The sequence below is a fragment of the Coloeus monedula genome (assembly GCF_965178545.1).
Source record: "Coloeus monedula genome assembly, chromosome: 32".
Classification (NCBI taxonomy): Eukaryota; Metazoa; Chordata; class Aves; order Passeriformes; family Corvidae; genus Coloeus; species Coloeus monedula.
Window position 1 is genome coordinate 853693 of NC_138812.1, and position 26904 is coordinate 880596.

Here is a 26904-nt window from a genome sequence, read left to right on the forward strand (position 1 = left end):
GAATTTGGGGGGAAAATGGGGATTTTGGGGGAAAAATGGGGATTTTGGGGGAAAAATGGGGATTTGGGGGGGAAATTGGGGAATTGGGGAAAAAAGGGTGGGATTTGGGGGGAAAATGGGGAATTTGGGGGGAAAAGGGGGATTTGGGGGGGAAATGGGGAGATTTTGGGGGGAAAATGGGGATTTGGGGGGAAGAATGGGGAATTTGGGGGGAAAAAGGGGATTTTGGGGGAAAAATGGGGATTTGGGGGGGAAATGGGGGATTTGGGGGGGAAATGGGGATTTTGGGGGAAAAATGGGGATTTGGGGGGGATTTTGGGGGAATTTGGGAAAAAAAGGGTGGGATTTGGGGGGAAGAATGGGGAATTTTGGGGGAAAAAGGGGATTTTGGGGGAAAAATGGGGATTTTGGGGGGGAAATGGGGGAATTGGGGGGAAAAATGGGGATTTGGGGGGGGGAATGGGGGAATTTGGGGGGAAAATGGGGATTTTGGGGGAAAAATGGGGATTTTGGGGGAAAAATGGGGATTTGGGGGGGAAATTGGGGAATTGGGGAAAAAAAGGGTGGGATTTGGGGGGAAAAAGGGGATTTTGGGGGGAAAATGGGGGATTTGGGGCAAAAAAATGGGGATTTGGAGGAAGAATGGTGATTTTGGGGAAAAAAGGTTGGGATTTGGGGGGGAAATGGGGGAGTTTGGGCAAAAAATGGGGATTTGGGGGGAAGAATGGGGAATTTGGGGGGGGAAATGGGGATTTGGGGGGGAAAAAGGGATATTTTGGGCAAAAATGGGCGTCTTGGAGGAAAAAAGGGGTATTTTGGGAAAAAAAGGGTGGGATTTGGGGGAAAATGAGCATTTTGGGGGGAAAATGGGGATTTTGGGAGGAAAAAGGGGATTTTGGGCAAAAAAGGATTCTGGGGGCAAAAATGGGGGATTATGGGGGATTTTGGGGGGAAAATGGGGGATTTGGGGCAAAAAAATAGGGATTTGGAGGAAGAATGGTGATTTTGGGGAAAAAAGGGTGGGATTTGGGGGGAAAATGGAGATTTTTTGGGGAAAAAAGATTTTGGGAAAAAAAGGGGGGGATTTTGGTGGAAGAATGTGGAATTTGGGGGGAAAAAGGGGATTTGGGGCAAAAATGGGTGGGATTTGGGGGGGAAATGGGGATTTTGGGCAAGAAATGGGGAAATTGGGGGGAAAAAGGGGTATTTTGGGAAAAAATGGGGATCTTGGAGGAAAAAAGGGGCACTTCAGGAAAAATGGGTCGGATTTGGGGGGAAAATGGGGATTTTGGGGGACAAAAGGGGATTTTGGGCAAAAAAAGAGAGGATTTTGGGGGCAAAAATGGGGGATTATGGGGGATTTTGGGGGAAAAATGGGGATTTGGGGAAAGAAATGGGGAATTTTGGAGGAGAAAGGGGGATTTGGGGGGAAAAAATGGGGATTGTGGAGGAAATGGGGAATTTGGGGGAAAAAATAGGGATTTTGGGTAAAAATGGGCAATTTTGGAGGAGGAAGAGGGATTTTGGGGGAAAAATGGGGATTGTGGGGGAAATGGGGAATTTGGGGGAAAAATGAGAGAGTTTGGGAAAGAAATGGGGACTTTGGGGGGAAAAATGGGGAATTCTGGCCAAAAGGGGGAGTTTGGGGAAAAAGGGGGGGTTTGGGAAAGAAATGGGGATTTTGGGGGAAAAATTTGGGGAATTTGGGGAGGAAAAATGGGGATTTGGGGTATAAAAGGCGAGTTTGGGCGGGAAAAGGGGATTTTGGGTGGAAAAAGGCAATTTTGAGCTCAAAATACACTTTTTAGCGGAAAAAACAGGGATTTTGGGGAGAAACCCAGGAATTTTGGGGGGAAGACAGGATTTGGTGAGAAAATACAAATTTTGGGTGGAAAAAAGACCATTTTGGGGCTCTCACTTGGATTTGGGCCCCTCCAGCCCCACCCGGAGCCCGCCCAGGCCTGGCCCTGCCCCCGCTGCACCTTCCTGAACCCCGGCCCCGCCCCCACCTGTGAGGCCTGCGGGGAGGCCCCGCCCCCTGCCGCTGACGTCACTTCCTCTGAGGCCACGCCCCCTCCCGCTGCTGTTCCATCTACTTCCGGGTTGGAACAACCAACTTCCGGTTCTGGCCACGCCCCTTCCGGGTTGGAACCGCCCGCTTCCTGTTCTGGCCCCACCCCTTCTGGGTTGGATCCACCCACTTCCGGTTCTGGCCACACCCCTTCTGGGCTGGATGATGTCACTTCCGGGTTTGACTCCGCCCCTTCCGGTGTTGGGGTTTCAACTTCCGGGTGTGGCCCCGCCCCTTCCCGTGATGCTTTGCGGCAGCGGAAGATGCTGGAGGAAGGGCGCCGCCTGGTGGCGCTCGTGAGGGTGAGGAGATGTCGGGGGTGGGGAAGGAATTTGGGAAGTTTTGGGGGTTTTTGGGGGTTTTTGGAATATTTGGGGATTTGGGGGGATTTCGGGGATTTTTTTGAGTTTTTGGGGAATTTTTTGGGGATTTTTGGGGAATTTTTGGGGGAATTTTTTGGGAATTTTTGGGGAATTTTTGGGGGAATTTTTTGGGAATTTTTTGGGAATTTTTGGGGATTTTTGGGGTTTTTTTTGGGGAATTTTTGGGGGATTTTTTTTGGAATTTTGGGGGATGTTTTTGGGAGTTTTGGGGAGCTTTGGGGAATTTGGGGGGATTTTTGGGGATATTTTGTGTTTTTTGGTGTTTTTTGGGATTTTTTGGGGATTTTTAGGTATTTTGGGTGAATTTTAGGAGTCTTGGGAATTGGGAATTTTGGGAATTTTGGGAATTTTTGTGAATTTTTGAAAATTTGGGGGGATTTTTTTGAATTATCGAAATTTTTGGCTGATTTTTGGGAATTTCTGCAAATTCTGAGGAATTTTGGGGAATGTTGAGGGCATTTAGGGGGAAATTTTGGTAATATTTGGGAATTTTGGGGAATTTTTGTGGAAATTTTGGTGAATTCTGTGAATTTCAGACAACTTGAACTGGAAATTTTTGGGAAACTTTTTGATTTTTAAGTAACTTCCAGGACTTCCATTTCTTTGAGGTGATTCCCATGAATCCCAGAAAGTCACAAAAATTCCCAAAATTCCAAAAAATTCTCCTTCAAAATTCCCAGAAATTCCCCAAAATTCCCAAAAATCCCTCAAAACTTTCTAAAACTCACAAAAATTCACAAAAATCCCCAAAAATCCCCCGAAATTTTACAAAGTTCCCAGAAGTTCAGCAAAACTCAGAAAAATTCACAAAAATCCCCAAAAGTCCCCCAAAATTTTACAAAGTTCGCAGAAGTTCAGCAAAACTCACAAAAATTCACAAAAATTCACAAAAATTCACAAAAGTTCATAAAAATTCACAAAAACACCCCAATTTTTTCCAAAAGTCACAAAAGTTCACGAAAACTCACAAAAATTGACAAAAATTCGTAAGAACCCATAAAAATACAGAAAAACGCGTAGAAATTCCCTGAAGTTTTCCAAAATTCACAAAAACTCAACAAAATTCACAGAAACGCACAAAAATCCCCCCGACTTTTCAGAATTCACAAAAATACGCAAAAAGTCTTAAAAATTCCCCAAAAATCCCCCAAATTCCCCAAATTTGGGGGATTTTTTTGGGAATTCCGAGAATTTTCCCGTAATTCCCCTCATTTTTCTCTTTTTTTGTTCCCCAACTCCCGCTTTTCCCCTCCCCCACCCTCCCCTCCCCCCCCCAGGCCGCCGAATCCCAGGGCCTCCCTCCAGAATCCCTCAGCCCCTCCCTCCTCGCCCCTCCCCCCCCCGGCTCCTCCCCCACCTCTCCCGAATCCCAAATCCGGCACTTCCGGAGCCGCCTCGGGGGGGTCCTCAAGGCCCTGCAGGGGGCGGAGCCTGACGGGGGCGGGGCCTCGCTGGGGCCTTTCTCATTGGCTGAAGCCGCCTGGGCGTGGCTGGAGGGGGAGGGGAATCTGGACCGAGCTCGCCGCGCTCTGATTGGCCGCAGGAAGCAGCAGGTAAAGGGGGAGGGGCTGCAGGGGCGGGGTTCAAGATGGCGGAGTTTGGGGGTGGAGCTTTGGGTTTGGGGGCGGGGCTTCAAAATTTGGGGCCGGGGCTTCAAAATTTGGGCTCAAAATGGCGGAAATTGGGGGCGGGGCTTCAGAGCTGGATCCAAAATGGCGGAAATTGGGGCGGGGCTTCAAGATTTTGGGCTCAAAATGGCGGAAATTGGTGGCGGGGCTTCAAAATTTAAATTCAAAATGGCGGAAATTGGGGGCGGGGCTTCAGAGCTGGATTCAAAATGGTGGAAATTGGGGGCGGGGCTTCAGAATTTGGGGGCGGGGCTTCAAAATTTTGGGCTCAAAATGGTGGAAATTGGCGGGGCTTCAGATTTGAATTCAAAATGGCGGAAATTGGGGGCGTGGCCTAAAATTTTGGGCTCAAAATGGCGGAATTTGGGGACGTGGCTGAAAAGTTGGGGTAAAAATTGTGGAATTTGGGGGCGGGGCTTCAAAATTTTGGGCTCAAAATGGCGGAAATTGGGGGCGGGGCTTCAGATTTTGGGGCGGGGCTTCAAAATGTGGGTTGAAAATGGCGGAAATTGGGGGCGTGGCCTAAAATTTTGAGCTCAAAATGGTGGAAATTGGGGCGGGCTTCAAAACTTGGATTCAAAATGGCGGAACTTGGGGGCGGGGCTTCAAAATTTTGGGCTCAAAATGGCGGAAATTGGCGGGGCTTCAGATTTGAATTCAAAATGGCGGAAATTGGGGGCGTGGTGTAAAATTTTGGGCTCAAGATGGCGGAATTTGGGGGCGTGGCTGAAAAGTTGGGGTAAAAATGGTGGAATTTGGGGGCGGGGCTTCAGCATTGTGGGGCGGGGCTTCAGAATTTGGGGGCGGGGCTTCAGAATTTTGGGGTCAAAATGGCGGAAATTGGGGGCGGGGCTTCAGAGCTGGATTCAAAATGGCGGAAATTGGGGCGGGGCTTCAGAATTTGGGGGCGGGGCTTCAACATTTTGGGCTCAAAATGGCGGAACTTGGGGGCGGGGCTTCAGATTTGAATTCAAAATGGCGGAAATTGGGGGCGTGGCCTAAAATTTTGGGCTCAAAATGGCGGAATTTGGGGGCGTGGCTGAAAAGTTGGGGTAAAAATGGTGGAATTTGGGGGCGGAGTTTCAAAATTTTGGGCTCAAAATGGCGGAATTGGGGGCGGGGCTTCAGATTTTGGGGTGGGGCTTCAAAATGTGGGTTGAAAATGTCGGAAATTGGGGGCGTGGCCTAAAATTTTGAGCTCAAAATGGTGGAAATTGGGGTGGGCTTCAAAAGTTGGATTCAAAATGGTGGAAATTGGGGGCGGGGCTTCAAAATTTTGGGCTCAAAATGGCGGAAATTGGCGGGGCTTCAGATTTGAATTCAAAATGGCGGAAATTGGGGGCGTGGCCTAAGTATTTGAGCTCAAAATGGCGGAACTTGGGGGCGTGGCTGAAAAGTTGGGGTAAAAATGGTGGAATTTGGGGGCGGGGCTTCAAAATTGGGGCTCAAAATGGTGGAATTGGGGGCGGGGCTTCAGATTTTGGGGTGGGGCTTCAAAATGTGGGTTGAAAATGGCGGAAATTGGGGGCGTGGCCTAAAATTTTGAGCTCAAAATGGTGGAAATTGGGGCGGGCTTCAAAAGTTGGATTCAAAATGGTGGAAATTGGGGGCGGGGCTTCAAAATTGGGGCTCAAAATGGCGGAATTGGGGGCGGGGCTTCAGATTTTGGGGTGGGGCTTCAAAATGTGGGTTGAAAATGGCGGAAATTGGGGGCGTGGCCTAAAATTTTGAGCTCAAAATGGTGGAAATTGGGGTGGGCTTCAAAACTTGGATTCAAAATGGCGGAACTTGGGGGCGGGGCTTCAAAATTTGGGCTCAAAATGGGGGAATTTGGGGGCGGGGCTTCAAAAGTTGGATTCAAAATGGCGGAAGTTATGGGCGGGGCTTCAGATTTGAATTCAAAATGGTGAAATTTGGGGGTGTGGCCTGAAATTTGGGGTCAAAATGGCGGAATTTGGGGGCGGGGCTTCAAAATTTGGGGTCAAAATGGCGGAATTTGGGGGTGGGGCTTCAAAATTTGGGGTCAAAATGGCGGAATTGGGTTCGGGGCTTAGGTTTTGGGCTCAAAATGGCGGAAATGGGGGCGGGGCTTCAGAATTTGGGGGCGGGGCTTCAACATTTTGAGCTCAAAATGGCGGAATTTGGGGCGGGGCTTCAGAATTTGGGGGCGGGGTTTCGGTTTTGGGCTCAAAATGGCGGAAATTGGGGGCGGGGCTTCAAAAATAGGCGTTTTTAGTGGTTTGTACTGGTTTATAGTGGTTTGTGCTGGTCCAAACTGGGCTAAGCCAGTCTAAACCACTTAAACCAGTCCAGACCTGTCTGTACTGGTCCATACTGGTCCAAACTGGTTCAAACTGGTCCAAACTGGTCCAAACTGGTTCAAACCGGTCCATTTTAGGCCGTTTTTCACCCCAAAATGCCATTTTTTACTGGTTTATACTGGTTCATACTGGTTCAATCCGCTCCAAACCAGTCGAGACCACTCCAAACCAGTTCATACTGGGTTATACTGGTCCGTACTGGTCCGTACTGGTCTGAACTGGTCCAAACCGGTCCATTTTAGGCTGTTTTCCACCCCAAAATGCCATTTTTTATTGGTTTATACTGGTTTGCACTGGTCCAAACCACTCCAAACCAGTCGAGACCACTCCAAACCAGTTCATACTGGGTTATACTGGTCTGTACTGGTCCGTACTGGTCTGAACTGGTCCATACTGGTCCCAGTTGCAGCTCCTGGCCACCCTGGGCTTCCCCGACCGGGCCTCGGCGGCGGCGGCGCTGCAGCGGCACGGCGGCGGCCACTGGGGGGCGCTGTGCGAGCTGCAGCGGCTGCGGCTCCGCCCCCTCAGCTTACGTCACTTCCGGGGGGAGGAGCCAGGGCTGGACTTCAACAGGGCCGACCAGCAGGTAACTGGGAGGGACTGGGAGGGACTGGGAGGGGACTGGGATGGGACTGGGATGGACTGGGAGGGACTGGGAGGGAACTGGGATGGACTGGGAGGGACTGGGAGGGGTTTGGGGGGGAACTGGGAGGGATTGGGGGGGACTGGGAGGGACTGGGAGGGGACTGGGAGGGACTGGGAGGGGATTGGGAGGGACTGGGAGGGGACTGGGAGGGACTGGGAGGGAACTGGGATGGACTGGGAGGGACTGGGAGGGGTTTGGGAGGGACTGGGAGGGGATTGGGGGGGACTGGGAGGGACTGGGAGGGGATTGGGGGGGACTGGGAGGGACTGGGAGGGGTTTGGGGGGGAACTGGGAGGGACTGGGAGGGGACTGGGAGGGACTGGGAGGGGACTGGGAGGGACTGGGATGGACTGGGAGGGGATTGGGAGGGACTGGGAGGGAACTGGGATGGACTGGGAGGGACTGGGAGGGGTTTGGGAGGGACTGGGAGGGGATTGGGAGGGGACTGGGAGGGACTGGGAGGGACTGGGAGGGAACTGGGAGGGGATTGGGAGGGACTGGGAGGGACTGGGATGAACTGGGAGAGAGTTTAGGGTCACTGGGAGTGGATTTGGGGTCACTGGGAGGAGATGTGGGGTCACTGGTTGTTACTGGTTTGGGATTTTTCCCTTAGTGGTTTATACTGGTTTGGGGTTTTTGGTTACTGGTCTATACTGGTTTGTACTGGTTTGGGGTCTGGGGTGACTGGGATGAACTGGGAGTGACTGGGAGTGCATTTGGGGTTACTGGGAGTGCATTTGGGGTCACTGGGAGTGCACTTGGGCCTACTGGGAGTCACTGGTTTGGGGTTTTTGCCTTACTGGTTCATACTGGTTTGGGGTTTTCTTTTACTGGTTCATACTGGTTCATACTGGTGTCTCCCGCAGGCCCTGGTGCGGCAGGTCCTGGCCACGTTGCCCGTGGCCAGCTGGGGCCGGGCCTCGCTGGTGGCCGGGCTGGGGGGGGGGGGGAGGGTGTTACTGGTTTGTACTGGTTTATACTGGTTTATAGTGGTTTGGGGTCTGGGGTTACTGGGATGAACTGGGATGAACTGGGAGGGAGTTTGGGGTCACTGGGAGTGGATTTGGGTGTACTGGGAGTCACTGGTTTGGGGTTTTTCCCTTACTGGTTTGGGGTTTTTTGTTACTGGTTTGTACTGGTTTATACTGGTTTGGGGTCTGGGGTTACTGGGATGAACTGGGACGAACTGGGATGAACTGGGAGAGGATTTGGGGTCACTGGGATGAACTGGGATGGGTTCCAGGCTTACCGGTTTGGTGTTTTTTTCTTACTGGTTTGTACTGGTTTATACTGGTTTATAGTGGTTTGAGGTTTGTGGTTACTGGGATGAACTAGGAGTGGGTTTGGGGTCATTAGGAGTGGGTTTGGGCCTACTGGGAGTCACTGGTTTGGGGTTTTTGCTTTACTGGTTTATACTGGTTTGGGGTTTTTGGTTACTGGTTCATAGTGGTTCCTACTGGTCTGGGGTCTGGGGTTACTGGGAGGGACTGGGATGAACTGGGAGAGAGTTTAGGGTCACTGGGAGTGGGTTTGGGGTTACTGGGAGGAGATGTGGGGTCATTGGTTGTTACTGGCTTGGGATTTTTCCGTTACTGGTTTATACTGGTTTGGGGTTTTTGGTTACTGGTTCATACTGGTTTGTACTGGTTTGGGGTCTGGGGTGACTGGGATGAACTGGGAGTGACTGGGAGTGCATTTGGGGTTACTGGGAGTGCATTTGGGGTCACTGGGAGTGCATTTGGGCCTACTGGGAGTCACTGGTTTGGGGTTTTTCCCTTACTGGTTCATACTGGTTTGGGGTTTTCCTTTACTGGTTCATACTGGTTCATACTGGTGTCCCCCGCAGGCCCTGGTGCGGCAGGTCCTGGCCACGTTGCCCGTGGCCAGCTGGGGCTGGGCCTCGCTGGTGGCCGGGCTGGGGGGGGGGGGGAGGGTGTTACTGGTTTGTACTGGTTTATACTGGTTTATAGTGGTTTGGGGTCTGGAGTTACTGGGATGAACTGGGATGAACTGGGAGGGAGTTTGGGGTCACTGGGAGTGGATTTGGGTGTACTGGGAGTCACTGGTTTGGGGTTTTTCCCTTACTGGTTTGGGGTTTTTTGTTACTGGTTTGTACTGGTTTATACTGGTTTGGGGTCTGGGGTTACTGGGATGAACTGGGACGAACTGGGATGAACTGGGAGAGGATTTGGGGTCACTGGGATGAACTGGGATGGGTTCCAGGCTTACCGGTTTGGTGTTTTTTTCTTACTGGTTTGTACTGGTTTATACTGGTTTATACTGGTTTGGGGTTTGTGGTTACTGGGATGAACTAGGAGTGGATTTGGGGTCATTAGGAGTGGGTTTGGGCCTACTGGGAGTCACTGGTTTGGGGTTTTTGCTTTACTGGTTTATACTGGTTTGGGGTTTTTGGTTACTGGTTCATAGTGGTTCCTACTGGTCTGGGGTCTGGGGTTACTGGGAGGGACTGGGATGAACTGGGAGAGAGTTTAGGGTCACTGGGAGTGGGTTTGGGGTCACTGGGAGGAGATGTGGGGTCATTGGTTGTTACTGGTTTGGGATTTTTCCGTTACTGGTTTATACTGGTTTGGGGTTTTTGGTTACTGGTCTATACTGGTTTGTACTGGTTTGGGGTCTGGGGTGACTGGGATGAACTGGGAGTGACTGGGAGTGCATTTGGGGTTACTGGGAGTGCATTTGGGGTCACTGGGAGTGCATTTGGGCCTACTGGGAGTCACTGGTTTGGGGTTTTTGCCTTACTGGTTCATACTGGTTTGGGGTTTTCTTTTACTGGTTCATACTGGTTCATACTGGTGTCTCCCGCAGGCCCTGGTGCGGCAGGTCCTGGCCACGTTGCCCGTGGCCAGCTGGGGCTGGGCCTCGCTGGTGGCCGGGCTGGGGGGGGGGGGGAGGGTGTTACTGGTTTGTACTGGTTTATACTGGTTTATAGTGGTTTGGGGTCTGGGGTTACTGGGATGAACTGGGATGAACTGGGAGGGAGTTTGGGGTCACTGGGAGTGGATTTGGGTGTACTGGGAGTCACTGGTTTGGGGTTTTTCCCTTACTGGTTTGGGGTTTTTTGTTACTGGTTTGTACTGGTTTATACTGGTTTGGGGTCTGGGGTTACTGGGATGAACTGGGACGAACTGGGATGAACTGGGAGAGGATTTGGGGTCATTGGGATGAACTGGGATGGGTTTCAGGCTTACCGGTTTGGAGTTCTTTCTTTATTGGTTTATACTGGTTTATACTGGTTTATACTGGTTTGAGGTTTGTGGTTACTGGGATGAACTGGGAGTGGGTTTGGGGTCACTGGGAGTGGGTTTGGGCCTACTGGGAGTCACTGGTTTGGGGTTTTTGTTTTACTGGTTTATACTGGTTTGGGGTTTTTGGTTACTGGTTCATAGTGGTTCCTACTGGTCTGGGGTCTGGGGTTACTGGGATGGACTGGGATGAACTGGGAGAGAGTTTAGGGTCACTGGGAGTGGATTTGGGGTCACTGGGAGGAGATGTGGGGTCACTGGTTGTTACTGGTTTGGGATTTTTCCCTTACTGGTTTATACTGGTGTGGGGTTTTTGGTTACTGGTTTGTACTGGTTTGTACTGGTTTGGGGTCTGGGGTGACTGGGATGAACTGGGAGTGACTGGGAGTGCATTCGGGGTTACTGGGAGTGCATTTGGGGTCACTGGGAGTGCATTTGGGCCTACTGGGAGTCACTGGTTTGGGGTTTTTCCCTTACTGGTTCATACTGGTTTGGGGTTTTCCTTTACTGGTTCATACTGGTTCATACTGGTGTCCCCCGCAGGCCCTGGTGCGGCAGGTCCTGGCCACGTTGCCCGTGGCCAGCTGGGGCCGGGCCTCGCTGGTGGCCGGGCTGGGCCGCGAGCTGGGCCTGGGGCTGGTGAGCGATCCCAGTAAGGAGCCGTTACTGGGAGAACTGGTGGAGGCCGTGGGGTCCTGCCCGGACCGGGCTGTGCTGCGCAGACGCCTGCGCTGCGAGTGCGCCGTGTGCGGCTGGGGGCTGCCCCGGCAACTGGTGCGTACTGGGAGGGACTGGGAGGGACTGGGAGGGACTGGGATGAACTGGTTTGAACTGGAGGGATTGGGGTGGACTGGGATGAACTGGGAGGGACTGGGAGGGACTGGGAGGGGATTGGGAGGGGATTGGGAGGGACTGGGAGGGAACTGGGAGGGACTGGGAGGGACTGGGAGGGGATTGGGAGGGGACTGGGAGGGATTGGGAGGGGACTGGGAGGGACTGGGAGGGGACTGGGAGGGGATTGGGAGGGGATTGGGAGGGACTGGGAGGGACTGGGAGGGGATTGGGAGGGACTGGGATGGACTGGGAGGGGATTGGGAGGGACTGGGAGGGACTGGGAGGGACTGGGAGGGACTGGGAGGGGATTGGGAGGGACTGGGAGGGGATTGGGAGAGACGGGGAGGGACTGGGAGGGACTGGGAGGGATTGGGAGGGACTGGAAGGGACTGGGAGGGACTGGGAGGGGAGTGGGAGGGACTGGGAGGGACTGGGAGGGACTGGGATGAACTGGGAGGGACTGGGAGGGACTGGGAGGGAACTGGGAGGGAACTGGGAGGGACTGGAAGGGACTGGGAGGGACTGGGAGGGGATTGGGAGAGACGGGGAGGGACTGGGAGGGAACTGGGAGGGACTGGGAGGGGATTGGGAGGGGATTGGGAGGGACTGGGAGGGACTGGGAGGGACTGGGAGGGAACTGGGGTCAAATTGAGATCAAACTGGGAGGGACTGGGAGGAGATACAGCTGCTACTGGTTTATACTGGGGGGGATTGGGAGGGACTCGTTTGAACTGGGAGGGACTGGGAGGGGATTGGGAAGGAACTGGGAGGGAACTGGAATCAAACTGGGAGGAACTGGGAGGGACTGGCGGGGGATTGTGAGGGACTGGGAGGGATTTGGGAGGGACTGGGAGGGACTGGGATCAAACTGGGAGGGACTGGGAGGACTGGGAGGGACTGGGAGTGTGCTTGGGGTTTGTACTGGGAGGGAGTTACGGGTTTATATGGGTTCATACTGGTTTGTACTGGTTTGTGGTTAGTGGGACTGACTGAGATGGAGCTTACTGGGGTGAACTGGGAGTGGGTCTGGGGTTACTGGGATGAACTGGGATGAACTGGGATGAACTGGGATGAACTGGTTTGTACTGGTTTGGTGCTTTAATGGCCGTGGTTCCACTGGGATTTCAGTGCCTTGTACTGGTTTGTACTGGTTTATACTGGTCTGTACTGGTTTGTGCTTAGTGGGAGTGACTGGGGTGAACGAGGAGCTTACTGGGGTGAACTGGGAGCGGGTCTGGGGTTACTGGGATGAACTGGGATGAACTGGTTTGTACTGGTTTGGTGCTTTAATGGCGGCTGTGGTTCCACTGGGATTTCAGTGTCTTACACTGTTCTGTACTGGTTTGTACTGGTCTGTACTGGTCTGTACTGGTTTGTGCTTAGTGGGAGTGACTGGAGGCTTACTGGGAGATAATCTCGGGTCACTGGGCTGAACTGGGATGAACTGGTGTGTACTGGTTTGGACTGGTTTGGTGTTTCAATGGCCGCAATTCCCTCCGCGGCCACCTGGGGGCAGCAGCTGCAATGGGTTTTACACCTCACTGCTTATACTGGTTTCTACTGGTTTGTACCGGTTTATACTGGTCCGTACTGGTTTATACTGGTTCATACTGGTCTGTACTGGTGCAGATGCAGTGGCTGCCGGGCTGCTCGTGCCCGCTGTGCCCCGAGTGCTTCCGGCTGCACTGGGGGGCCAGGAGCGGCTTCCTGGGATGAACTGGGATGAACTGGTTTGGGGCTCGGGGTTACTGGGGTGAACTGGGATGAACTGGGATGAACTGGGAGCTTACTGGGATGAACTGGGAGCTTACTGGGGTGAACTGGGAGCGGGTTTGGGGTTACTGGGATGAACTGGGATGAACTGGTTTTTACTGGTTTGGTGCTTTAATGGCAGCTGTGGTTCCACTGGGATTTTAGTGCCTTGTACTGGTCTGTACTGGTTTGTACTGGTCTGTACTGGTTTGTACTGGTTTTTTCTTACGGGGAGTGACTGGAGGCTTACTGGGAGATAATTTCGGGTCACTGGGCTGAACTGGGCTGAACTGGTGTGTACTGGTTTGTACTGGTTTGGTGTTTCAATGGCCGCAATTCCCTCCGCGGCCACCTGGGGGCAGCAGCTGCAATGGGTTTTACACCTCACTGCTTATACTGGTTTCTACTGGTTTGTACCGGTTTATACTGGTCCGTACTGGTTTATACTGGTTCATACTGGTCTGTACTGGTGCAGATGCAGTGGCTGCCGGGCTGCTCGTGCCCGCTGTGCCCCGAGTGCTTCCGGCTGCACTGGGGGGCCAGGAGCGGCTTCCTGGGATGAACTGGGATGAACTGGTTTGGGGCTCGGGGTTACTGGGATGAACTGGGATGAACTGGGAGCTTACTGGGATGAACTGGGAGCTTACTGGGGTGAACTGGGAGCGGGTTTGGGGTTACTGGGATGAACTGGGATGAACTGGTTTGTACTGGTTTGGTGCTTTAATGGCAGCTGTGGTTCCATTGGGATTTCAGTGCCTTGTACTGTTCTGTACTGGTTTGTACTGGTCTGTACTGGTCTGTACTGGTTTGTGCTTATTGGGAGTGACTGGAGGCTTACTGGGAGATAATCTCGGGTCACTGGGATGAACTGGGATGAACTGGTGTGTACTGGTTTGTACTGGTTTGGTGTTTCAATGGCCGCAATTCCCTCCGCGGCCACCTGGGGGCAGCAGCTGCAATGGGTTTTACACCTCACTGCTTATACTGGTTTCTACTGGTTTGTACCGGTTTATACTGGTCCGTACTGGTTTATACTGGTTCATACTGGTCTGTACTGGTGCAGATGCAGTGGCTGCCGGGCTGCTCGTGCCCGCTGTGCCCCGAGTGCTTCCGGCTGCACTGGGGGGCCAGGAGCGGCTTCCTGGGATGAACTGGGATGAACTGGGAGCTTACTGGGATGAACTGGGAGCTTACTGGGGTGAACTGGGAGCGGGTTTGGGGTTACTGGGATGAACTGGGATGAACTGGTTTGTACTGGTTTGGTGCTTTAATGGCGGCTGTGGTTCCACTGGGATTTCGGTGTCTTACACTGTTCTGTACTGGTTTGTACTGGTCTGTACTGGTTTGTACTGGTTTCTTCTTACTGGGAGTGACTGGAGGCTTACTGGGAGATAATTTCGGGTCACTGGGCTGAACTGGGCTGAACTGGTGTGTACTGGTTTGTACTGGTTTGGTGTTTCAATGGCCGCAATTCCCTCCGCGGCCACCTGGGGGCAGCAGCTGCAATGGGTTTTACACCTCCCTGGTTTGTACTGGTTTCTACTGGTTTGTACCGGTTTATACTGGTCCGTACTGGTTTATACTGGTTCATACTGGTCTGTACTGGTGCAGATGCAGTGGCTGCCAGGCTGCTCGTGCCCGCTGTGCCCCGAGTGCTTCCGGCTGCACTGGGGGGCCAGGAGCGGCTACTGGGATGAACTGGGATGAACTGGTTTGGGGCTCGGGGTTACTGGGGTGAACTGGGAGCTTACTGGGATGAACTGGGAGCTTACTGGGATGAACTGGGAGTGGGTTTGGGCTTACTGGGATGAACTGGGATGAACTGGTTTGTACTGGTTTGGTGCTTTAATGGCAGCTGTGGTTCCACTGGGATTTCGGTGTCTTACACTGTTCTGTACTGGTTTGTACTGGTCTGTACTGGTCTGTACTGGTTTCTTCTTACTGGGAGTGACTGGAGGCTTACTGGGAGGTAATCTCGGGTCACTGGGCTGAACTGGGCTGAACTGGTGTGTACTGGTTTGTACTGGTTTGGTGTTTCAATGGCCGCAATTCCCTCCGCGGCCACCTGGGGGCAGCAGCTGCAATGGGTTTTACACCTCACTGCTTATACTGGTTTCTACTGGTTTGTACCGGTTTATACTGGTCGGTACTGGTCCATACTGGTTTATACTGGTCTGTACTGGTGCAGATGCAGTGGCTGCCGGGCTGCTCGTGCCCGCTGTGCCCCGAGTGCTTCCGGCTGCACTGGGGGGCCAGGAGCGGCTACTGGGATGAACTGGGATGAACTGGTTTGGGGCTCGGGGTTACTGGGGTGAACTGGGAGCTTACTGGGATGAACTGGGAGCTTACTGGGATGAACTGGGAGCTTACTGGGGTGAACTGGGAGCGGGTTTGGGGTTACTGGGATGAACTGGGATGAACTGGTTTTTACTGGTTTGGTGCTTTAATGGCAGCTGTGGTTCCACTGGGATTTTAGTGCCTTGTACTGGTCTGTACTGGTTTGTACTGGTCTGTACTGGTTTGTGCTTAGTGGGAGTGACTGGAGGCTTACTGGGAGATAATTTCGGGTCACTGGGCTGAACTGGGCTGAACTGGTGTGTACTGGTTTGTACTGGTTTGGTGTTTCAATGGCCGCAATTCCCTCCGCGGCCACCTGGGGGCAGCAGCTGCAATGGGTTTTACACCTCACTGTTTATACTGGTTTCTACTGGTTTGTACCGGTTTATACTGGTCCGTACCGGTTTATACTGGTTTATACTGGTCTGTACTGGTGCAGATGCAGTGGCTGCCGGGCTGCTCGTGCCCGCTGTGCCCCGAGTGCTTCCAGCTGCACTGGGGGGCCAGGAGCGGCTTCCTGGGATGAACTGGGATGAACTGGTTTGGGGCTCGGGGTTACTGGGGTGAACTGGGATGAACTGGGATGAACTGGGTGCTTACTGGGATGAACTGGGAGCTTACTGGGGTGAACTGGGAGCGGGTTTGGGGTTACTGGGATGAACTGGGATGAACTGGTTTTTACTGGTTTGGTGCTTTAATGGCAGCTGTGGTTCCACTGGGATTTTAGTGCCTTGTACTGGTTTGTACTGCTTTGTACTGGTCTGTACTGGTTTGTACTGGTTTGTGCTTAGTGGGAGTGACTGGAGGCTTACTGGGAGATAATCTCGGGTCACTGGGCTGAACTGGGCTGAACTGGTGTGTACTGGTTTGTACTGGTTTGGTGTTTCAATGGCCGCAATTCCCTCCGCGGCCACCTGGGGGCAGCAGCTGCAATGGGTTTTACACCTCACTGCTTATACTGGTTTCTACTGGTTTGTACCGGTTTATACTGGTCGGTACTGGTTTATACTGGTTTATACTGGTCTGTACTGGTGCAGATGCAGTGGCTGCCGGGCTGCTCGTGCCCGCTGTGCCCCGAGTGCTTCCGGCTGCACTGGGGGGCCAGGAGCGGCTTCCTGGGATGAACTGGGATGAACTGGTTTGGGGCTCGGGGTTACTGGGGTGAACTGGGATGAACTGGGATGAACTGGGTGCTTACTGGGGTGAACTGGGAGCTTACTGGGATGAACTGGGAGCGGGTTTGGGGTTACTGGGATGAACTGGGATGAACTGGTTTGTATTGGTTTGGTGCTTTAATGGCAGCTGTGGTTCCACTGGGATTTTAGTGCCTTGTACTGGTTTGTACTGGTTTGTACTGGTCTGTACTGGTTTGTACTGGTTTCTTCTTACTGGGAGTGACTGGAGGCTTACTGGGAGATAATTTCGGGTCACTGGGCTGAACTGGGCTGAACTGGGATGAACTGGTGTGTACTGGTTTGTACTGGTTTGGTGCTTCAATGGCCGCAATTCCCTCCGCGGCCACCTGGGGGCAGCAGCTGCAATGGGTTTTACACCTCACTGCTTAAACTGGTTTCTACTGGTTTGTACCGGTTTATACTGGTCCGTACTGGTTTATGCTGGTTTATACTGGTCTGTACTGGTGCAGATGCAGTGGCTGCCGGGCTGCTCGTGCCCGCTGTGCCCCGAGTGCTTCCGGCTGCACTGGGGGGCCAGGAGCGGCTTCCTGGGATGAACTGGGATGAATCGGTTTGGGGCTCGGGGTTACTGGGGTGAACTGGGATGAACTGGGATGAACTGGGAGCTTACTGGGATGAACTGGGAGCTTACTGGAGTGAACTGGGAGCGGGTTTGGGGTTACTGGGATGAACTGGTTTGTACTGGTTTGGTGCTTTAAGGGCAGCTGTGGTTCCACTGGGATTTTAGTGCCTTGTACTGGTCTGTACTGGTTTGTACTGGTCTGTACTGGTTTGTACTGGTTTCTTCTTACTGGGAGTGACTGGAGGCTTACTGGGAGATAATTTCGGGTCACTGGGCTGAACTGGGATGAACTGGTGTGTACTGGTTTGTACTGGTTTGGTGTTTCAATGGCCGCAATTCCCTCCGCGGCCACCTGGGGGCAGCAGCTGCAATGGGTTTTACACCTCACTGCTTATACTGGTTTCTACTGGTTTGTACCGGTTTATACTGGTCCGTACTGGTTTATACTGGTTTATACTGGTCTGTACTGGTGCAGATGCAGTGGCTGCCGGGCTGCTCGTGCCCGCTGTGCCCCGAGTGCTTCCGGCTGCACTGGGGGGCCAGGAGCGGCTTCCTGGGATGAACTGGGATGAACTGGTTTGGGGCTCGGGGTTACTGGGGTGAACTGGGATGAACTGGGATGAACTGGGAGCTTACTGGGGTGAACTGGGAGCTTACTGGGATGAACTGGGAGCGGGTTTGGGGTTACTGGGATGAACTGGGATGAACTGGTTTGTACTGGTTTGGTGCTTTAATGGCAGCTGTGGTTCCACTGGGATTTTAGTGCCTTGTACTGGTCTGTACTGGTTTGTACTGGTCTGTACTGGTTTGTACTGGTTTCTTCTTACTGGGAGTGACTGGAGGCTTACTGGGAGATAATCTCGGGTCACTGGGCTGAACTGGGCTGAACTGGTGTGTACTGGTTTGTACTGGTTTGGTGTTTCAATGGCCGCAATTCCCTCCGCGGCCACCTGGGGGCAGCAGCTGCAATGGGTTTTACACCTCAGTGGTTTGTACTGGTTTCTACTGGTTTGTACCGGTTTATACTGGTCCGTAGTGGTTTATACTGGTTCATACTGGTCTGTACTGGTGCAGATGCAGTGGCTGCCGGGCTGCTCGTGCCCGCTGTGCCCCGAGTGCTTCCGGCTGCACTGGGGGGCCAGGAGCGGCTTCCTGGGATGAACTGGGATGAACTGGTTTGGGGCTCGGGGTTACTGGGGTGAACTGGGATGAACTGGGATGAACTGGGTGCTTACTGGGGTGAACTGGGAGCTTACTGGGATGAACTGGGAGCGGGTTTGGGGTTACTGGGATGAACTGGGATGAACTGGTTTGTACTGGTTTGGTGCTTTAATGGCAGCTGTGGTTCCACTGGGATTTTAGTGCCTTGTACTGGTCTGTACTGGTTTGTACTGGTCTGTACTGGTTTGTACTGGTTTTTTCTTACTGGGAGTGACTGGAGGCTTACTGGGAGATAATTTCGGGTCACTGGGCTGAACTGGGATGAACTGGTGTGTACTGGTTTGGACTGGTTTGGTGTTTCAATGGCCGCAATTCCCTCCGCGGCCACCTGGGGGCAGCAGCTGCAATGGGTTTTACACCTCACTGGTTTGTACTGGTTTCTACTGGTTTGTACCGGTTTATACTGGTCCGTACTGGTTTATACTGGTTCATACTGGTCTGTACTGGTGCAGATGCAGTGGCTGCCGGGCTGCTCGTGCCCGCTGTGCCCCGAGTGCTTCCGGCTGCACTGGGGGGCCAGGAGCGGCTTCCTGGGATGAACTGGGATGAACTGGTTTGGGGCTCGGGGTTACTGGGGTGAACTGGGATGAACTGGGATGAACTGGGAGCTTACTGGGATGAACTGGGAGCTTACTGGGGTGAACTGGGAGCGGGTTTGGGGTTACTGGGATGAACTGGGATGAACTGGTTTTTACTGGTTTGGTGCTTTAATGGCAGCTGTGGTTCCACTGGGATTTTAGTGCCTTGTACTGGTCTGTACTGGTTTGTACTGGTCTGTACTGGTCTGTACTGGTTTGTGCTTAGTGGGAGTGACTGGAGGCTTACTGGGAGATAATCTCGGGTCACTGGGCTGAACTGGGCTGAACTGGTGTGTACTGGTTTGTACTGGTTTGGTGTTTCAATGGCCGCAATTCCCTCCGCGGCCACCTGGGGGCAGCAGCTGCAATGGGTTTTACACCTCACTGCTTATACTGGTTTCTACTGGTTTGTACCGGTTTATACTGGTCTGTAGTGGTTTATACTGGTTCATACTGGTCTGTACTGGTGCAGATGCAGTGGCTGCCGGGCTGCTCGTGCCCGCTGTGCCCCGAGTGCTTCCGGCTGCACTGGGGGGCCAGGAGCGGCTTCCTGGGATGAACTGGGATGAACTGGTTTGGGGCTCGGGGTTACTGGGGTGAACTGGGATGAACTGGGATGAACTGGGAGCTTACTGGGATGAACTGGGAGCTTACTGGGATGAACTGGGAGTGGGTTTGGGGTTACTGGGATGAACTGGGATGAACTGGTTTGTACTGGTTTGGTGCTTTAATGGCAGCTGTGGTTCCACTGGGATTTCGGTGTCTTACACTGTTCTGTCCTGGTTTGTGCTGGTCTGTACTGGTTTGTACTGGTTTCTTCTTACTGGGAGTGACTGGAGGCTTACTGGGAGATAATTTCGGGTCACTGGGCTGAACTGGGATGAACTGGTGTGTACTGGTTTGTACTGGTTTGGTGTTTCAATGGCCGCAATTCCCTCCGCGGCCACCTGGGGGCAGCAGCTGCAATGGGTTTTACACCTCACTGCTTATACTGGTTTGTACTGGTTTGTACCGGTTTATACTGGTCCGTAGCGGTTTATACTGGTTTATACTGGTCTGTACTGGTGCAGATGCAGTGGCTGCCGGGCTGCTCGTGCCCGCTGTGCCCCGAGTGCTTCCGGCTGCACTGGGGGGCCAGGAGCGGCTACTGGGATGAACTGGGATGAACTGGTTTGGGGCTCGGGGTTACTGGGGTGAACTGGGATGAACTGGGATGAACTGGGAGCTTACTGGGATGAACTGGGAGCTTACTGGGGTGAACTGGGAGCGGGTTTGGGGTTACTGGGATGAACTGGGATGAACTGGTTTTTACTGGTTTGGTGCTTTAATGGCAGCTGTGGTTCCACTGGGATTTTAGTGCCTTGTACTGGTCTGTACTGGTTTGTACTGGTCTGTACTGGTTTGTACTGGTTTTTTCTTACGGGGAGTGACTGGAGGCTTACTGGGAGATAATTTCGGGTCACTGGGCTGAACTGGGATGAACTGGTGTGTACTGGTTTGTACTGGTTTGGTGTTTCAATGGCCGCAATTCCCTCCGCGGCCACCTGGGGGCAGCAGCTGCAATGGGTTTTACACCTCCCTGGTTTGTACTGGTTTCTACTGGTTTGTACCGGTTTATACTGGTCGGTACTGGTTTATACTGGTTTATACTGGTCTGTACTGGTGCAGATGCAGTGGCTGCCGGGCTGCTCGTGCCCGCTGTGCCCCGAGTGCTTCCGGCTGCACTGGGGGGCCAGGAGCGGCTTCCTGGGATGAACTGGGATGAACTGGTTTGGGGCTCGGGGTTACTGGGGTGAACTGGGATGAACTGGGATGAACTGGGTGCTTACTGGGGTGAACTGGGAGCGGGTTTGGGGTTACTGGGATGAACTGGGATGAACTGGTTTGTACTGGTTTGGTGCTTTAATGGCAGCTGTGGTTCCACTGGGATTTTAGTGCCTTGTACTGGTTTGTACTGCTTTGTACTGGTCTGTACTGGTTTGTACTGGTTTGTGCTTAGTGGGAGTGACTGGAGGCTTACTGGGAGATAATTTCGGGTCACTGGGCTGAACTGGGATGAACTGGGCTGAACTGGTGTGTACTGGTTTGTACTGGTTTGGTGCTTCAATGGCCGCAATTCCCTCCGCGGCCACCTGGGGGCAGCAGCTGCAATGGGTTTTACACCTCACTGGTTTGTACTGGTTTGTACTGGTTTGTACCGGTTTATACTGGTCCGTACCGGTTTATACTGGTTTATACTGGTCTGTACTGGTGCAGATGCAGTGGCTGCCGGGCTGCTCGTGCCCGCTGTGCCCCGAGTGCTTCCGGCTGCACTGGGGGGCCAGGAGCGGCTTCCTGGGATGAACTGGGATGAACTGGTTTGGGGCTCGGGGTTACTGGGGTGAACTGGGATGAACTGGGATGAACTGGGATGAACTGGGAGCTTACTGGGATGAACTGGGAGCGGGTTTGGGGTTACTGGGATGAACTGGGATGAACTGGTTTGTCCTGGTTTGGTGCTTTAATGGCGGCTGTGGTTCCACTGGGATTTCGGTGTCTTACACTGTTCTGTACTGGTTTGTACTGGTCTGTACTGGTTTGTATTGGTTTCTTCTTACTGGGAGTGATTGGAGGCTTACTGGGAGATAATCTCGGGTCATTGGGCTGAACTGGGCTGAACTGGTGTGTACTGGTTTGTACTGGTTTGGTGTTTCAATGGCCGCAATTCCCTCCGCGGCCACCTGGGGGCAGCAGCTGCAATGGGTTTTACACCTCACTGCTTATACTGGTTTCTACTGGTTTGTACCGGTTTATACTGGTCGGTACTGGTTTATACTGGTTCATACTGGTCTGTACTGGTGCAGATGCAGTGGCTGCCGGGCTGCTCGTGCCCGCTGTGCCCCGAGTGCTTCCGGCTGCACTGGGGGGCCAGGAGCGGCTTCCTGGGATGAACTGGGATGAACTGGTTTGGGGCTCGGGGTTACTGGGGTGAACTGGGATGAACTGGGATGAACTGGGTGCTTACTGGGATGAACTGGGAGCTTACTGGGGTGAACTGGGAGCGGGTTTGGGGTTACTGGGATGAACTGGGATGAACTGGTTTTTACTGGTTTGGTGCTTTAATGGCAGCTGTGGTTCCACTGGGATTTTAGTGCCTTGTACTGGTCTGTACTGGTCTGTACTGGTCTGTACTGGTTTGTGCTTAGTGGGAGTGACTGGAGGCTTACTGGGAGATAATCTCGGGTCACTGGGCTGAACTGGGCTGAACTGGTGTGTACTGGTTTGTACTGGTTTGGTGCTTCAATGGCCGCAATTCCCTCCGCGGCCACCTGGGGGCAGCAGCTGCAATGGGTTTTACACCTCACTGCTTATACTGGTTTCTACTGGTTTGTACCGGTTTATACTGGTCTGTAGTGGTTTATACTGGTTCATACTGGTCTGTACTGGTGCAGATGCAGTGGCTGCCGGGCTGCTCGTGCCCGCTGTGTCCCGAGTGCTTCCGGCTGCACTGGGGGGCCAGGAGCGGCTACTGGGATGAACTGGGATGAACTGGTTTGGGGCTCGGGGTTACTGGGGTGAACTGGGATGAACTGGGATGAACTGGGAGCTTACTGGGATGAACTGGGAGCTTACTGGAGTGAACTGGGAGCGGGTTTGGGGTTACTGGGATGAACTGGGATGAACTGGTTTGTACTGGTTTGGTGCTTTAATGGCGGCTGTGGTTCCACTGGGATTTCAGTGTCTTACACTGTTCTGTCCTGGTTTGTGCTGGTCTGTACTGGTTTGTGCTGGTCTGTACTGGTTTGTACTGGTTTCTTCTTACTGGGAGTGACTGGAGGCTTACTGGGAGATAATTTCGGGTCACTGGGCTGAACTGGGATGAACTGGTGTGTACTGGTTTGGACTGGTTTGGTGTTTCAATGGCCGCAATTCCCTCCGCGGCCACCTGGGGGCAGCAGCTGCAATGGGTTTTACACCTCACTGCTTATACTGGTTTCTACTGGTTTGTACCGGTTTATACTGGTCGGTACTGGTTTATACTGGTTCATACTGGTCTGTACTGGTGCAGATGCAGTGGCTGCCGGGCTGCTCGTGCCCGCTGTGCCCCGAGTGCTTCCGGCTGCACTTCACCGTGGGCGTCCGCGAGCGCGGCGTGGCCGCCCTGGGCTGCCCCAGCTGCGGCCGGCCCGACCTGCGCGACGAGGCCCAGCGCCTCTGCTACTGGTCCACGCTGGAGCCCCGGGTAACTGGGAGCACTGGGTTGTACTGGGAGGGCACTGGGAGGGGTTAAAGGGCGAAAAAACGGGGGAAAACGGGGAAAAAATGGAGGAGAAAGGGTTAAAAATGGAGGAGAAAGGGTTAAAAATGGAGGAGAAAGGGTTAAAAAAAGGGTTAAATTGGTGTTTGGGGTTACTGGTTTGGACTGGTTTGGACTGGGAGGGGACTGGTTTGGACTGGGAGGGGACTGGGATGAACTGGGATGAACTGGGAGGGAGATAAAGGGTTAAAAATGGAGAAAAAAGGGTTAAATTGGGGTTAAATTGGGGTTTGGGGTTACTGGTTTGGACTGGTTTGGACTGGGAGGGGACTGGGAGGGACTGGGAGGGGACTAGGATGAACTGGGATGAACTGGGAGGGAGATAAAGGGTTAAAAATGGAGAAAAAAGGGTTAAATTGGGGTTAAATTGGGGTTTGGGGTTACTGGTTTGGACTGGTTTGGACTGGGAGGGGACTGGGAGGGACTGGGAGGGGACTAGGATGAACTGGGATGAACTGGGAGGGAGATAAAGGGTTAAAAATGGAGAAAAAAGGGTTAAATTGGGGTTAAATTGGGGTTTGGGGTTACTGGTTTGGACTGGTTTGGACTGGGAGTGGACTGGTTTGGACTGGGAGGGGACTGGGATGAACTGGGATGAACTGGGAGGGAGATAAAGGGTTAAAAATGGAGAAAAAAAGGGTTAAATTGGGGTTAAATTGGGGTTTGGGGTTACTGGTTTGGACTGGTTTGGACTGGGAGGGGACTGGGAGGGAGTGGGAGGGGACGGGGATGAACTGGGATGAACTGGGAGGGAGATAAAGGGTTAAAAATGGAGAAAAAAAGGGTTAAATTGGGGTTAAATTGGGGTTTGGGGTTACTGGTTTGGACTGGTTTATACTGGGAGGGGACTGGGAGGGACTGGGAGGGGACTGGGATGAACTGGGATGAACTGGGATGGACTGGGAGGGAGATAAAGGGTTAAAAATGGAGAAAAAAGGGTTAAATTGGGGTTAAATTGGGGTTTGGGGTTAGTGGTTTGGACTGGTTTATACTGGGAGGGGACTGGGAGGGACTGGGAGGGGTTGAAGGGCGAAAAAACGGGGAAAAAAGGGTTAAAAATGGGGAAAAAATGGGGTGGAAAGGGTTAAAAATGGGGAGAAAGGGTTAAAAATGGGGGGAAATGGGGGAAAACGGGGGTTGGGGGTTACTGGTTTGTACTGGTTTATACTGGGAGGGGACTGGGAAGAGTTAGAGGGAGATTGGGAGCAACTGGGATGAACTGGGAGCAACTGGGAGGGAGTTAAGGGGTTAAAAAGGTGAAAATTGGAGGGAAAAGCGTCAAAAAAGGGGGGAAATGGGGGTTTGGGGTTACTGGTTTGTACTGGTTTGTACTGGGAGGGGACTGGGAGGGACTGGGAGGGGACTGGGAGGGGACTGGGATGAACTGAGATGGACTGGGAGGGAGATAAAGGGTTAAAAATGGAGAAAAAAGGGTTAAATTGGGGTTAAATTGGGGTTTGGGGTTACTGGTTTGGACTGGTTTATACTGGGAGGGGACTGGGAGGGAGTGGGAGGGGACTGGGATGAACTGGGATGAACTGGGAGGGAGATAAAGGGTTAAAAATGGAGAAAAAAGGGTTAAATTGGGGTTAAATTGGGGTTTGGGGTTACTGGTTTGGACTGGTTTATACTGGGAGGGGACTGGGAGGGAGTGGGAGGGGACTGGGATGAACTGGGATGAACTGGGAGGGAGATAAAGGGTTAAAAATGGAGAAAAAAGGGTTAAATTGGGGTTAAATTGGGGTTTGGGGTTACTGGTTTGGACTGGTTTATACTGGGAGGGGACTGGGAGGGAGTGGGAGGGGACTGGGATGAACTGGGATGAACTGGGAGGGAGATAAAGGGTTAAAAATGGAGAAAAAAGGGTTAAATTGGGGTTAAATTGGGGTTTGGGGTTACTGGTTTGGACTGGTTTGGACTGGGAGGGGACTGGTTTGGACTGGGAGGGGACTGGGATGAACTGGGATGAACTGGGAGGGAGATAAAGGGTTAAAAATGGAGAAAAAAGGGTTAAATTGGGGTTAAATTGGGGTTTGGGGTTACTGGTTTGGACTGGTTTGGACTGGTTTGGACTGGTGTGGACGAGGCCCAGCGCCTCTGCTACTGGTCCACGCTGGAGCCCCGGGTAACTGGGAGCACTGGGTTGTACTGGGAGGGCACTGGGAGGGGTTAAAGGGCGAAAAAACGGGGGAAAACGGGGAAAAAATGGAGGAGAAAGGGTTAAAAATGGAGGAGAAAGGGTTAAAAATGGAGGAGAAAGGGTTAAAAATGGAGGAGAAAGGGTTAAAAAAAGGGTTAAATTGGGGTTTGGGGTTACTGGTTTGGACTGGTTTATACTGGGAGGGGACTGGGAGGGACTGGGAGGGGACTGGGATGAACTGGGAGGGACTGGGAGGGAGATAAAGGGTTAAAAATGGAGAAAAAAGGGTTAAATTGGGGTTAAATTGGGGTTTGGGGTTACTGGTTTGGACTGGTTTGGACTGGGAGGGGACTGGGAGGGACTGGGAGGGGACTGGGATGAACTGGGAGGGACTGGGAGGGGACTGGGATGAACTGGGATGAACTGGGAGGGAGTTAAAGGATTAAAAATGGAGAAAAAAGTGTTAAATTGGGGTTTGGGGTTACTGGTTTGTACTGGTTTGTACTGGGAGGGGACTGGGAGGGATTGGGGGGTTACTGGGAGCAACTGGGATGAACTGGGAGCAACTGGGAGGGACTGGGAGGGAGTTAAAGGGTTAAAAATGGAGGGGAAATGGGGGTTTGGGGTTACTGGTTTGTACTGGTTTGTACTGGTTTATACTGGGAGGGGGTTTGGGGTTACTGGGAGCAACTGGGACGGGGACTGGGATGAACTGGGAGGGACTGGGAGGGGATGAAAGGGGGGAAAAAGTTGATTTGGGGTTACCGGTTTATACTGGTTTATACTGGTTTATACTGGTTTTTACTGGTTTATACTGGGACGGCACTGGGAGCCACTGGGAACCCCCAGTTTACCCTTTTCCCCTTACTGGTTTATACTGGTTTGGTGGTTTTTTTCTTTACTGGTTCGTACTGGGAGGGAGTTCCAGGTTTATATTGGTTTATATTGGTCTATACTGGTTTATACTGGTCTATACTGGCTTATACTGGTTTATACTGGTTTATACTGGGAGCAGCTGCGGCGCTGCCTGGACCCCGACACCTTCGGCCTCGTGACCCGGAAGTTGACGGAGCTGGAGCTGCTCAGGGACCCCCAGTTCCTGTGGTGCCCTCACGTACTGGTTTATACTGGTTTATACTGGGAGGGGGCCGGGAGGGCACTGGGAGGGACTGGGAGGGGGTTTGGGGTTACTGGTTTATACTGGGAGGCACTGGGAGGGACTGGGAGGGACTGGGATGAACTCGGAGGGTGTTTGGGGCTTACTGGTTTATACTGGTTTGCCATTTTTCTTTACTGGTTTCTTATTGGTTCCATACTGGGAGTTACGGGTTTGAACTGGGAGTTACTGGTTTGAACTGGGAGGACACTGGGAGGGACTGGGACGCACTGGGAGGGCACTGGGATGAACTGGGAGCGCGTTTGGGGCTTACTGGTTTATACTGGTTTGCCCTTTTTCCTTACTGGTTTCTTATTGGTTCCATACTGGGAGTTACTGGTTTGAACTGGGAGGACACTGGGAGGGACTGGGAGGCACTGGGAGGGCACTGGGAGGGACTGGGAGGGCACTGGGATGAACTGGGAGCGCGTTTGGATCTTACTGGTTTATACTGGTTTGCCCTTTTTCCTTACTGGTTTCTTATTGGTTCTTACTGGTTTCTTACTGGGAGTTACTGGT

General features: G+C 52.8%; 1 protein-coding gene across 1 annotated transcript in view; it reads left to right on the plus strand.

Annotated features, from left to right (window-relative positions):
- Positions 1-26904, plus strand: part of RNF31 (ring finger protein 31) — a 59150-nt gene that overhangs the window by 14438 nt on the left and 17808 nt on the right. Inside the window, exons 9-14 of the mRNA XM_082299474.1 lie at positions 1939-2373; positions 3732-4007; positions 6807-6989; positions 10856-11086; positions 22841-23014; positions 26245-26343. Of these exons, the coding sequence (XP_082155600.1) occupies positions 1939-2373; positions 3732-4007; positions 6807-6989; positions 10856-11086; positions 22841-23014; positions 26245-26343 (1398 nt within the window). The remainder of the gene's footprint in view (positions 1-1938; positions 2374-3731; positions 4008-6806; positions 6990-10855; positions 11087-22840; positions 23015-26244; positions 26344-26904) is intronic.